The sequence below is a fragment of the Notolabrus celidotus genome, chromosome 15 (genome assembly GCF_009762535.1).
Source record: "Notolabrus celidotus isolate fNotCel1 chromosome 15, fNotCel1.pri, whole genome shotgun sequence".
In the NCBI taxonomy this organism is placed as follows: Eukaryota; Metazoa; Chordata; class Actinopteri; order Labriformes; family Labridae; genus Notolabrus; species Notolabrus celidotus.
The window spans coordinates 26,488,020-26,502,809 of NC_048286.1; the positions used below are offsets into that span (position 1 = coordinate 26,488,020).

The 14,790-nt window shown below is 39.5% G+C and overlaps 1 protein-coding gene across 1 annotated transcript; it reads right to left on the reverse strand.

Moving 5' to 3' along the window:
* Window positions 1-1,574: 1,574 nt before the first annotated feature.
* On the reverse strand, window positions 1,575-10,391 carry LOC117826880 (Golgi reassembly-stacking protein 2-like). Its single transcript, XM_034703290.1, has 10 exons — window positions 10,204-10,391; window positions 8,319-8,399; window positions 7,741-7,944; window positions 7,564-7,650; window positions 7,296-7,426; window positions 5,491-5,623; window positions 4,920-5,043; window positions 4,720-4,830; window positions 3,119-3,238; window positions 1,575-2,905 (listed from the first exon to the last, which is right to left on the reverse strand). Exons 1-10 carry the CDS (start codon window positions 10,264-10,266, stop codon window positions 2,631-2,633), a joined length of 1,329 nt encoding a protein of 442 aa, XP_034559181.1. The 5' UTR covers window positions 10,267-10,391; the 3' UTR covers window positions 1,575-2,630.
* Between the last annotated feature and the right edge of the window lie 4,399 nt (window positions 10,392-14,790).

The following is a 14,790-nucleotide window of genomic DNA, read 5'->3' on the forward strand; positions in this document are numbered from 1 at the left end:
TGGCATTCACCTTCAGATTGCTCCTGAATAAGAAGCAGTATCTTTACATCAACTTAATAAATCAAACTTGTTGGCCCACTATTTCTGTTTTTGTACGTCGTTGACCTCCTTCTTGGTCCTGTTCTATTCACGCCTGACTTTTACATGTAACATCAAATGTAAAGCCTGTGAATAAATGGAAGTAAATCATTTAAATCATTATCAATCAAACAGGTAACTCTTCGAACAGTTGACTCAAAATGGCTCTAAACTTTTAACACTGGATCATTTTATCAAATCCATCAAACCTTTTTCAAGATGCTTCACAGGAATTCCCTCAGCTGTGTTATACTCCTTTTCAACCTTTCATCTATTTAAAACAACTCTTTAGACTTTCCAGGGGAGACTTTTTGCACACTCATTACATCTTCACCTTTGCGTTGGAGCTACTTGTCTGTTACAGTTTTTCTCAGTCGCTTTGGTACATTTCTCGAATCATCCTCGACATTTGCCAAACAGTAAGTGCATTTCTCAAAACAATTCGTACAAATAGCAAAACACCATGGATTACCTGCAAAAGCCAGTATCTTGCTCAAAATCCTGAGTTCATCTCTCAAAAGTAAATATGTGTCAATGAACATGTCAGTGGCATCAGAATGACAAGTCCTTGTGTCATTGTGTACGGATAACACAGTCACATTGCTTAGTCATGTTGTCAATATAACTGTGTACTCTGGAGGGACGTTCTGATGTAAACTATGGATAAAGTTTTGATGACAGTTATTGTAAATTGTAAGTTACACCTTAGTGTATTGTGGCTCTTATCTCATCAGGAAATATGTCCTCTGCCTCTTCCTCTGTTTTGCCTCCCATCTCCTCCACCACGCAGCCTCACTCCTCTTCCTCTTCCTCTTCTCTCAGGCTGTCGATCCAGTCCAATTCCTTGTCCTTCCATTGTCAGACATTGTAACATTGTGTTGTTTTGAGCTATTTCAGAAAACTGGTTGATCATTGATTGATTTAATACTTCACACATTTCCCTTCGTTAGAGAAAGTCAAGATTCTCAAGGGAGTAATTTACCAATTCAGGGTAGATTTAGAAAACAAGTCTAATGGAAATGTACAGAAATATGACTGACATATTCTGACATGTTAACCCATTTTGCATTTGAAGACTTATGCAATGAACTAATTTGCATGGATGTACCAAAGCATTTGCATCTTGTTCAAAGAAATGAGAAACTGCTTTTTTGATGTGCACAAGTGAAGCAATGATGTGAAGATTGAACAAGTAGATTTGAGAATTTCAATTCTGATCTGAGAAATGTACCAAAGCGACTGAGAAGCTGTAATATGGCAGCCTTCTGATATACTGGTGTACCCCGCCTCTCTGCCAATGACAGCTGGGATGGACTCCAGGCTCCCTGCAACCCTGAATGTGATAACCAATAAAAATGATGGATGAATGTTTGCTGTGACTTTAATCCTCCTGTTTGTCTTTTATTTGTGTAAGGAGGGATGAGAATGAAGTCTGCTCAGAGACAGCAGAGCAGTGACAAACACTGCAGATTATAAAAACACAAAGAGGCATCATGTAAAATTTATTTGGCTTTATTGCTCGCACTGTGAGTCCTGTATATGTTCTCATAAAGTTCCTTAACAGTGACACCTTGTGGCTGAACTGCATCACTACCATATCGCTCCAGCCTAACCAGGAGGAGACATACTGCGGATTTAGTCACTAATTTACACTTCACTCAGTAGCTCATGTGTCAGAAAACCTGTCTCCCTTAGGCCTGGCCTCCAGGCTGAAACAGATCTGTGTTATAGAGATGAACTGTAGAGTTCTGGACTAACATGGACACATACAAAAGAGACAGACTAATCATTTCAAACACAAAAAAAGGCGGTGCAAAATAATGCAGATTCATTCATCTGGTGGAGACTTTCATACAGTAAATTAACAGAATTAATTCAGAATCAGATACATGTATTGGTCACGGGGTGTAAGAACAAAAGAGATACACATCTGGGCTGGATGAAGGGAAAAAAAAAATATGAATTGTATTTCTATTTATCTTTATTTGTTTCATTACAGCAGTGCATGGTATCTTGTTTTCTTTTATGTCCAGTCTGATATCTCTGTTCTGACTTGTTCTTTTAGTTTTTATAAAGGAATTAATGATTTTGGTAGAAACACACTTCATCCAATATTTTTTGTCCAGCTGTGTTAACATACACTGTTTATAAAAAAGAACATAAATGAAGCATGTGAAACAGACATTATGTTAAATCAGAGAAGAAGGAAACCCTAAGAAAGTTTTTAGACCTATTGTGACTGCAGAAGTGCGACGCCACACCACAGAAAAAGAGCAGACCTCGTCCAAACAGTAGCTTAGCATCGCTTCGTGACAATCTGTCACAAAGACATGAAGGGAGAGCGGTCTGCGTCCATCCTCATCGTCTTCATCGCCCCACACAAGCTTCCTCTGGAGCCCTCTGACCTCTGTGCGTGTGTGGACTAATGCAGCTGTCTGTCTGTCCCTCTCAGCCAAATAAATAGAAAAACAGAGAGAAAGACAGACGGGAGAAAGAAAGAAAACCAGGTGTGTGTTTTGGTTTGATGGTAGATGGGCTCTGGTTTTCCCAGGTTACGATGATACCGATGTTTCTGTTGGGGCGGGCGTTTCGGAGACGTTTGTGGAGGCGACTTCCGTAGGGACTGCGGGGTCGGTGGTGACAGGCTCGAGGACAGGAGCTGCTGTGACTGTGACGGAGGCTGTGGGGGCGGTGGAGGAGAGGGGGAGGAGGGGGGCGATTCCCTGAGGGAGAAGAGGGGGTAACTGGGAGGGCAGCATGGTGGGTAGAGGGGGTAATGGGGCAAGACCGGGGATGTTGAAGGGTGGGAGAGATGCTAGAGAGGGGACTGAAGGATGGAGAGGGAAAAGAACAAATGAAGAGATGTGTCATTAAAAAACATTTATCCATTTTATTCAAAGTCTTTATTTTCTTCTCACTTTAAATATCTTTTTTATCGTTTTTTTTTTAGTAGGCACATATATTATTAGTGCCCTCACATTCTAAATACATTCAGTATGATGTGTGGAGCGGGCACAGGAAGTTAACTCTGTGTAGTTACCTGTGGATCCTAATGGTAAGGTGCCGCCTGATAGTGACACAGCACTGAGGTCTGGGAGCGGCAGGTTGAGGTTGGGCAGGTTAGGGAGTGGAGGTAAACCGGCCGGGAGGGGCATCAGACCTGAAAACACACACACAAGAGACGTTAGGGTGTGACGTCATCCCTTTCTTTTAAACCCAGCAGAGCGTGATTTACATTAAGACAGTTTGTAAAAATCAGAAACAAAAGATCAGCAAAAAAGAAGAAGAACGTTTGAAAGACTTATGATTGGATGACTGGCCTTATTTTATGAGTCAAAGTCATGGACTGAACAAACGGTTGAAATTCTTCTTAGGAAAGAGGCAGTCGTTAATCATGAACCATAAAAACAATAAAAAATGATTAATTTGAGGAAAGGATTTTTTACTTTCTTTGGAGTTTGATCTTAAAAGTAGGTTGATTTTCTATCACGTGGAACAAACATCATGTGGTCTCATACTTCATTCATCTATCAGGGAGGTGACTTTACAATTGAAGCATATATCAATGTGAATCAGCTGACTAAAGGTGTTGCGGACAACAGAGAAGCTCAGCTAGGGTCTGTGTCTGTGCGTAACACCTTTAGGAAGCTGACGTCCATTATATATACAGTCTATGGTCGAGACTAGGGCTACAAAGACTACTGTATTCATGATGGATTATTTGGCAGACTCTTTTTTAGGATTCATTTATTACTCTTTGTAGTCTTCAATTTTTTGGAGTTTTAATCCTGGAAAATGCTCCCAATAACTCTCAATAAGCCCAAAGTGAGGTCTACAATTTGACCATAGACTGTATAAAATATGGACGTAGTATCCGTGACGTCATCCATCTGTTTCTGAAGCGTTGTCTTGAGGCTAATCGGCGGCGGCGGCCATATTGCTGCTGTCGAGCGATTGTGACGTAAAGAGGCGGGCTTTGAGCCTCCTAGCCAACAGCTACAGTGTTCCCGTCTGCCAATCAAGTCAGCTGTGCCTCTCATTGGAGGACTTGTAATCTTAATATCTTTAAAATTGCCGCGTTACAAAAATATTCACCCCCATCATAGTGAGAGCACATCGAGAGATTAGCTATCCAGACTACACTCGTCTTTTGTACCAGGCTGTAAACATGTTTATTTCTGCTGTAAAGATCGTCCTCTTTGAATTGGTGTGTATGTGGTTTCCGATACTTCCGGAGCCAGCCTCAAGTGGATCCTCGATGATCTGCAGTTTTTAGCACTTCTGCATTGGACTCATATTTTTAGACCGGAGGTTGTCGCTTGAATTTGACGCTGTTTTTTTCCCCCAACAACTGAATCTGAGACTCTTTGTTCACTTTCACACACAGCAAACCTTCACCCTTAAGAAGCTGCTACACATTTGACAATCTGCTTTTAGAAATGAGTGAAAGATTAAATCTGTATCATGAGTAGGAGCAAATATTTTTCTTTTTGATGTAGTATTTAATTCATTGTTGCACTCTCATAGAGATAAGTCTGAAATGAGTCTGCCACCCTTCTGCTCTGCCTGATGTCTGGTATTAAGGTCGCTGACTCAGCAGACAGATGTTGTGCGTTTTTGTCCATCTGATAAATCACCCACCTGGTAGCGTGGCGGAGGGGTTAAAGGTGGTGGTGGTGACAGGATTTAGTGGAGTGAGTGGGCTGAGGGAGGGGCTGCTGGAGGAGGGGAGCAGGGGGACTGTGGGCAGACCTGGAGGACAACACAAAGAGGATGTTAGATTACAGAACAAAACTCCTCTTTAGTATCATTTAACCTTAGCTCTAACTTGAATAACATACCTGTCTGCAGCTCGCTGGGCATGGTGGGTGGGGCTGTGCTGATTGACAGGCCCGTCAGTGAATCCTCAAGGCCAGTGGAGACAGCAGGCGCAGTAGGTGGAGGGGTCACAGCAGACAGCTGCACCTGCAGGAGGTAAAAGATGGAGGCGTTAAAGAAAAAGATGCTGCTGTCGAACAGAACAAGTCACATCCGTCCAAACGTGGAATTAACCCTAACGAGCTTCATTTCTCTCGGTCCCTCTGCCCGCTCTGCTGCATGCAGAATGAGGAAACTTTCTTTATAGTGTGGGAAAAAAGAGTCTTCAATCTGCTCAATGTCACGCACACACACTGCATGCTGATAAGTAAAGTTTGGGCTGGTGGAGGAGACTGGTGCTTGGGGAAATAGAGAGCAGGGAGAAAGTCTTTGTAGAGCATCACACACTTGAAATCAGACGCAGCGCTCTCTCTGCAAAATAATTTAGATTTACAAGCTGTTCGTTTACTTTCAGCATGTCTACGATCTGAATGAAGGGATGGAGTGAAAAGTGTGTGCGTGTGCGTGTGCGTGTGCGTGTGTGTGTGTGCTGACCTCAGTGAATCCGTCCTTCAGCGGGCTGAGAGGCTCACTGGGAGAGTTTCCGGGGAAGCTGATCGTCTTTCCCTCCTCAAAGGGTCTGGTGGGAATCCTGTGAAGGTATCCATAACCAATCCCACATCCAAGGCTGGAGGAAAAAAAAAAGGAGAGGAAAAAGTTGAGGATCAAAACTTTACTCTCTGAAAGATGTTAATTAAAACACAGCAATGTTTCCCTGGATCCAGACCACATTTCAGACATTCAAAACGACTATGACGATAGACGTTTCTCATAATTGGGATGGGAAATCTGAGCATTTGAGTGGAAATCAGAACAGGAGGCGTCAATTCCTGTGCTAACGTGAAGACATCCCTGAAGTGGAGTGACAGAAACATTTCCTAATAAAGGATGGGCATGGATGAAACAGGCAGAAAAAGACAGACAGTTTGAAGTCACACTGGAGGAATTTAACTTGAAATGACTGCTTGGTGACTTCGCCTGCAGAGTACGGTGATAATCTGTGATGGATGATTGACGTTCACTATTACAATAACAGCAGGGTCTTTGTTTGACACCTATTCTTTCATCTTCTCCTCTTTCTCAAGAGTTCTACCCTCTGGCTGCTGTGTGGATTAACACCCGTTTATCTGAAGTTATCTGTTGTCTTGCTTGCACTTCATCTGAACGGTCAATTTGTGTGGATGGTCACGTACCCACCAGTGTTGCCAACTTCTCAGTGAGGAAAGTAGCTATTGGCTGTCCTAAAAGTCGCTAAATGACGTCATCACTTAATTTGTATAATTTAAATTGTAGAGGAGAGACGTGTTACGTTAAGGGAGAAATAAAAGTAAATAGGTTTATAACTACACTTAAGAGCCCACAACAAATGAAAGTAAAACATTACATTTTTCACCCATAACATTTTCTACATGTTTATTGTACACAATCTACATTAACGATCTAAATGTGTGATACATTTGCAGTCTGGATGCTGAGGGATGAACGCATCCTGCTCTGAATGCAGCCAGGAGGGACTCACAGCAGCATCCACTGCTCGTTGAGAACGATACATGCTTTCATGTCAGTCTCAAAAAGTCTCCATTAACACCAGGAAAAGTCGCTAGATTTGTCACTAGTTGCTTTTTTGAAAAAGAGTCGCTAGAGGGTTCTGAAAACTGGCTAAATATAGTGACAAATTCGCTAAGTTGGAAACACTGGTACCCACGGCTCCACTGAGTGTATCAAATGTTTTCATGCCGTGTGTGGTTGCATGAAGACTTATTAAGATATTTTTGGGTAGGTGTAGAGTGCCTGTTTTCATATCACATTGATGTTGGATATTCAACTTACTGTGGAATTTGTGACAGCAGACACAAGATCCACAAATTACACTAACAAACTTCATCATCCTTATATTTGACTGCAGGTTTTTGAATGCGGTGTCTATCAGTGAACAAACAGTACACTGGTTTCTTTCCTAACAAGTGTATTTAAACCACTCCCTTCCTGGAATAGAACATTTGCAAAGCTATTTTGAAGCATTCATAGTTCAGTGGAATGGTGTGCATCCTCAAGCAGGAGCAGCACAACAAAATTAAAACCTAGTGAACCTTTAAATTGATGTGGCAACTACTGATTCAGCTATAATGTAGCTTCTTTATTATTAATCTGAACTGTTTAGATTTAAAAATGTGTTTTAAGTTTAATCACATCACAAAAAATAGTGGTGTTCATTACTCTTGGAAGTTAAACTCTGAAATGTCACTTTACACCTGCAGGTCAAACACTGTGCTGTTTAAGAGTATTAATGTCTGCGTTACCTTCCCTCTCCTCCCCAGGCACCGTTGGGTGTGATGATCACCTCTCTGCAGTTATCAGTGTCTGTGTTGTACACGTAGAGCTTCAGTCCTTTCCCCTCGTGGCTCTCTATCAGAGAGAACAGATCCTCTGACTACAGATAAAGACAAGAGGAGAAGAGGAGGACGAGGAGGAGGACAAAACAAGGAGAGACACAATCACTGTCACTACTATCAGGCAGAGAAAGTGCAGGAGAGACAGCTTCAAGCATCTAAAGTGCTGATAAACTACCTCGTTCATGACGGTGTCAGCTCCGATGATGTAGTCAGTGTGCGGCCGCAAGCCAGCCAGAGCAGCCGGGGAGTTAGGCTCCACTTCCTGTTCCAGACAGAGAGAGGGGGAGGGGGGGTAAGACAAAAGAGCTCCTCTGGACCACATGAAGCAATTCTTATCATCAGGGTTACTCACCAGCACATGCCAAACATTCTCATTGGCTCCCTCAAAGCTGCAGAAACGGATGGAAACACCAAGCAAGCCCTGACCCCCCCACAGGTTACTGGGGGTGACTGTGGACTCCCGCAGCTCCAGGGTCTTTGAGGAGTAGACCAGCATCTTAACTGGTTTTTCCACACTGGCTTTCAGGAGGTCTTTCAGGGTGTCGTTGTCCTTGTTCTGCAGAGAGGGACAAACAAGTTGGGGTTTGATGTGATGAGCATTTGGTCCCAGTGACTACTACGGCAGTGTATTAGAAAGAAACTAGTGTTTGGATACATATCATGACAAATGTTTGAGTCACAACAAAGCAATATATTACAGTTCATCCCACCCGTGACCCAGACTCTATGCGTTTTGTAACTGTGTTCTTTAAGTGGCTGGAGGTTTCGCCAAAACACTTAACCGACTCCTGTGAAAATATTTGCTTCTCAACTAAAAATTAAAAGTGTGCTTTTGTGAATTCAAATCTACAACAAATCAAAAGCTGTGATGCTCAAGTGTAGAAATATTTCCTTACACCCTTTCTAGACAAAGCGGTCGGCTTTTCTTACCAGTCTTGTGTTATTGATGGAGACGATGAAGTCAAAGAAGGGCTCCAGTCCTGCGCGGTGTCCAGGTGAGTTCTCCTGAACCTGCAGAAAAAGAAGGACAGTCTGAGCTGCTGGTGGACTGAAACTGTCACCTCCTGCTACTTCTTATGATCGTTCAGCAAATAAAAGAAGGAGAAATATTGCTCTTAACATTTTCCCATCTTTGAAGTTCTCATTTTGTCCCACAGCAGTCTAAGCAGTCCAAAGCCTGAGGACCTGAGCAGACCAACACGACCGATACATGTCATAAGAGGCTTTGAGAGAGCCATGAGATAGAAACATGAAGGGATGTGAATAAAACATCTGTAGTAAATATGAAATGAACCAGCCGTCATTGTATTTCTCCTACCTGCAGATTGGTGCCCAAACCCTCTTTGAGGCAAGTAGAACAAGGCGGTAACGTTACCAACACTTCAGCAGAAATAAGATTTAAAGCTTCAAACAGGATGATTGGCATTACTTGTCCAGTGTTGGTTTGTCACTAGAATTCCTAGTTATTTCTAAAGAGGCTCATACTCCAGTATGAGGAAAAGGGAAGGGAAATCCTCACAGACCCCTCTCACCCGGGTCACCACCTCTTTGACCTGCTGCCCTCCGGCCGGCGCTTCAGAACTCTGAGCACCTTCTTCCCTCAGGCCAAATCCCTCATGAACAATCAAACTGTAAACCACTAAAGAATCATGTGATATTTCACATACACTACCAGTCAAAAGTTTGGACACACCTTCTCATTCAATGGTTTTTATTTATTTGAATTATTTTCAACATTTTAGATTAATACTGAAGACATCAAAACTATGAAATAATGTGGTTTTGCCATAATCTGGATTACAACAGTAGTCAAATAGGGCTATCCATTGTGTACTAACCCTACGTCTGAACAACACAACTGATGGTCTCAAACACATTAAGAAGGCAAGTCATTCTACAAATGAACTCTTGACAAGGCTCATGTTAATTAGAAACCATTCCAGGAGACCACTTCATGAAGCAGACTGAAAGAATACCAAGAGTGTGCAAAGCTGTCATGAAGGAAAAAGGGGGCTACTTTACAGAATCTAAAATCTAAAACATATTCTGCTTTGTTTAACACTTTTTTTTTAAATAAATAATTCCATATATGTTCTTTCATAGTTTGATGTCTTTGGTATTAATCAGCAGTGTTTCAAATAATTAAAATAAATACAAACCCTTCAATGAGAAGGTGTTTCCAAACTTTTGACTGATAGTGTACATGTGCAATACTTTGATTTCTGGTGCAATACCTTAACATCCATGTGCAATATTGTAAATTATCCCATAACATATCCTGTTATTATATTAATCTACTACATGTGCACTCTGACTTAGTCTAATTTAACTTATTCCATATCTTTAAAAGTACTTCTTTACCTTTCTTTGTACAGATTTTTGAATTTGTGTTTAGGTTTATATATTTATTGTCCTTACTGTCTTGTTGTTAAGTACCAGTGTTCCATTCAACATGTCAAATTCCTTGTGTGTGAGCTCACTTGTTAATAAAGCCTTCTTGAATCTTGAATCTTGTGTTGTATTTACAAAAGCAGCTGGGCAGCTGTCATTCAGGGGAGCTGCGCAGCTCCAGCTAGCCAATCGGCTACATCAGAGGCGGTGATGTTATTAACAGCATATTTAACAGGGTTTAAAACAGTGAAAACACGACGCTTTAAAACACGAGGTTCTGATATGACTCCATAGTCCACAGTACCTCCCTGACATGGTGTTTGAGTATCCCACACGGAGGCCTCACCAGTCATCCCCGGCCTCTCGTGAAAACAGAGCATTAAGCTAGCAGCTAACATCAGGCTGTAGATGCAGATAAACTCACCCGGAGGACGTGGTAGCCCTCGGAGCCTCCTCCCGGTATCTCCACACTCTGCGCACCTCCCATAGTTCTCCTCTCTTAAGGCTGTTTAGGTTTTTATGGCAGCTTGTTACCCTGCAGAGGAGAGATACCTGAACTCTTTCACACACCGGGTACACGTCGCCAAATGAGTGTCAGGGTAGTGCGCATGCGCCATTACGTGGCAGGAAATAACGCCTTTTCGAAATTTACAAATTAATTTTTATTTACAGGATTTTATTTATTTTTTTATTCAAAAGATATTATTCAAAGATAAAACATAAATAACCGAGGGTTTTCAATGACGCCTATAATTTATCAATATAATGAAATAATAACACACAATAATAACCTTCACAGGAAGAACTAAAATCCTCCAATATAGCAAAATAGCTTACATGTATTTTTTACAAAATCAATGTTTTGTATTTCTTAGACGTCGTTTTGATATTCATATATATTACATTGTGTTGTATTACATTATTATTGTTTACTACAACTAACGGTCATATTATATACCCATATTTATTTATTATATTGCTTAATCTGTCATTACAAACCATAATCACAACATGTCAACCTGTCACTACTGAAACATTCTTGGTACTGCCTGTAATTACTGCTGTTTAATCCATTTGTAACATTTGTATTTATCTAAATTCCATTTGTAACATTGTATATTTCGAAATTTTATTCTATCTTTATTTATCTATTTTTATTTTTACTTATTTAACGTATTTATTCATTCTGGCTTTTATGTAGGGTTTAACCATTTTATTACTTACCCTTTACTGTTATATTGATTTAAATTTTGCTTTATTATTTCAGTAATTTGAACTGTTATCTTATTCTATTTTTATCTATTTACTCATTCATTTATTTATTCTATTTATCTACTCAGTTTTATTGATATTCTTAGCCTTAGTTTTATTTTTAACTCTTATCCTAACCCTTTATAAATCTATTTATTTTAACTATTTATATTCTGATTTTGATGCTTTAATTTATTTTGATTACACATATTTTATTGTTGGTGTGCATTAGTCTCTATTTAATTATATTTATTTGTTTAACTATTATTATTATTATTATTATTATTATTTTCCTCTAATATGTCTTGCCATTGTTTTATTTCTGCTTCTTTCTTGTTTTTCAATCGCTGTAAAGCACTTTGGGTTGCATTTGATTTGTATGAAAGTTGCTATATAAATCAAACTTGATTTATTGATATTTGCTTATTTAAAATAATAATAATAATAATAATAATAATAATAATAATAATAATAATAATAATAATAATATTAGTAATAATTGGGATTTATATAGCTCCTTTCAAGAAACCCAAGGTCGCTTCACAGGGTCAGATAGAAGGTAAGGTAGGTGGGGACAACACTAGTTAATGGGGAAAGGCCATGTGGAAAAGGTGCATTACCCCGTTTACAGCCTCTCTCCCCTCCCAAGAAAAGATAAACTAAGGAACTAATACCTGAAAAATATACACAATTTTAATGTTTTCCATATGGGGCTTTGACACATTCCTAACACAAAGATTCATGGACAGGGAAGATGCTGAATTAGTAGAATAGAAACTTGGTGAAAAGCTCTCGACCTGCTTTTTCTTTTTCTGTTTTTCATAGTGTTTACTTTATTTCCTCTTATTATGTCACACTTACCTTGTTTGTATATGAAATGCACACACAAGTTGATGGTTATTGCTGACAGGAATATATGTATGATATTCATATGTGCCAGGTGAGTTTTTTGCAGGCTAATGTCTATTCATGCTGACATTTTGTCCATTATGTCATGTCAAATTGAAAGATATCTAATTTATAGTTTGTGCCTTTGTCAGTCAAATATTTTAAAAATCTCAAGGGTTGTATGTAGAATTTGTCAAGGTCATGATATCTCTATAAAACTGTCATATCTATACAACTGTAAACATAATTAATCCTGTGAATAAATTCATTTTTAACCACTGAACTTGAATGTTAATGTCCTCACCGGATAGACTACACATTAGGGTGTGTTCTACCATATTAGAGCTACTGAGCAGGATTAACCTGTAAACTTTCAGTCACTAATCACCACTTTATAAGCCAATTTCAGAACTGTAATTATCAACAGTGAATCAACTGCATGCTTAACCGCATTAATAAAGTTTGCCTTTATTCTTTTATCTCCTCTAAATCAGCACTTTCTGCTCTTAATAAGCTTCTTTATAAAGACTTTAATCAGGTGCATTGTAACAATTTTTGTGCTCTGCTTGTCTGGTGGAACTGCTCCCTTAGAATAAAATACACTCCTTTCACCTTTTCTCTAGTTACCAATTTTCTCTAACAAACTCACATTCATGTAAACTCTGTTTAATTAAAAACATGAGTGAGTGCCTATCATCTATTTACTTTGTACTTATTGGGTATATAAAAGATGAACCCCAGTGAAGTCTAACATGACATAAATTGCCATCCCTTGAAGCTTTAAGCGACCATTCATCTAGACATTTTTTTCCCTAGTATTCCCTGTGCAACACTGAGTTTACTGGAATTGTTTTCTTGATCTCTTGACTTATTGTTTGAGGATGACAAAGCTGGTTCAATAATCTCAAAAAGGCTTGTTTTCCAGTGATAATGACATGACATGTCATTTGTGCTTTTGCAGCTGTGGGGACACAAGTTAAGAACATGATGATAAGCCGAGAGCTTGAGATAAGACTTGAAATTAACTTGTCAGCATGGGAGAACTGGGTAAATACAATATGCGTGCATGTCCACTTAGGGCTTCTGTACCATCCTGCTGTTTTATATGAATCTGGTTAAATCTACCCTATCAGTGTGCATCTTAATCCAAACCACAGCCTGATAAATTTCATTTTTCAAGGTTAAGTTTTTGCAGGCTTTCTCGGGTTGATAACCAGCAGACCTATATCTGTATGTAGGTTGCAACCACTTTGTAGTGAGAGGTCATCTTTTAGCCCTGAAGCTACTTTGTTTTTGTTGAATTCAGCTGAAGTGTTTGATGTGGGCTCTTTCTTCCTGACCTGAATGAGAAAAAGTGCAAAGCTTTTGAAAAACCCAGCTGCTCTTTGCATGAGACTCACTGTTATTATTCACTGCTGACTTACTAGTTTGCCTATTCACATCTGACATCTGACCTATATCTGTGAGAGTGTGAATCAGTCCTTGAAGATGACGACCCTGGAGCTGAGCTGTGAGAGGTCAGGCTTCCTCTTTGAATGATGTCTGTAAAAAAAAATACATACATCTTGAGTTTGACAAAGCATTCATAATTTGTCATTCCGCTGTCACATACTGTGTCTGTTTAGATTACTTTTAGTTCAATTGAAAATATCTTGCAGTTACTAAATGACCACATATTAAACTAAGCTGCATCACTGTCTGTCCCAGAGATGATAGCCATACTTGTTGTCTCATCCCATCTAACAAACAAAAAAAGATGAACGTTGCTACTGTGTTTTTTGGACATATTGCCTCAATTTATATATTAATTCAAATAAATGTTGCAGGTTCAATCTCAAGTCCTACTGATTGATTATTTATTTTAAACCTGTTTCAAATAAAAGGCCAATTTCATGTAATCAGACCCTCTGCTGTGTACACACATATGAACTTTGAATGCCAGGCCTTCTGTTTGTGTTAACATCAATGATAATATACATATATATTTATGGCATATATCAAATCACCATGTAAAAACGTGTTTTTTTAGTGTATTCTCCTCCACAGTTATCCTTGAATAATGGTGCAAACAAAGATTCACCACCAGGGGGCGTCTGAAGTACGTCACTTCTTCCTTGCTGATCTCTCTGTAGTCCTTTAGCTTCATTTCCACCCTTCTCTTTGATATTTCATGGCCTCCATGTAAAGGTTTTGAAACACTAACAGATGCATTTATTTCTTTATGAAATGGAAGCTGAATCACACAACAGGGGAGATTGGTAACAAATTAAGAAAAAAATTAATTGTTTGTGACAGAGAAGAAATAAGTAAGTGAGAAAGGGAAGATAAAGAGGGGAGAGGAGGATAAATGATGGGGAAAGAAGAGATTAGAGGAGAGAAGGGAGTGGAGCGTGTCACGCTGGAGAGCAGCCAATCCGACACACAGCTGGAAGCCAAACAAAGCCTTCTCTGGGATGATTAGGCAGATATGCAATAATGTATATATATGGGTGTATGGGTGTGTGTGTGTGTGTGTGTGTGTGTGTGTGTGTGTGTGTGTGTGTGTGTGTGTGTGTGTGTGTGTGTGTGCAATTTACACAGGCAGTGCAGAGGCAGAGGTGGATTATAGACAAAAATAAAATGTTCTAATTTTTGAAGAAATCAGTTTGTGGAGCCTGGAAAACATCCTATGGGTCACTATTTGTCCTCACCCTGACTTGGGTATCACCCAAAAACTGAGTACCTCTCCAAATGAAGATACAAAGACATACAGATGAGTACTATCACTGAACTGTTGGTCTCATCATATCTTAGGAATCTGAACTCAATGACAAGCTGAGAGCTAAGAAACAAGTTTGGCTAACATTAGCAGCAGCTTACCTCTTTGACATTC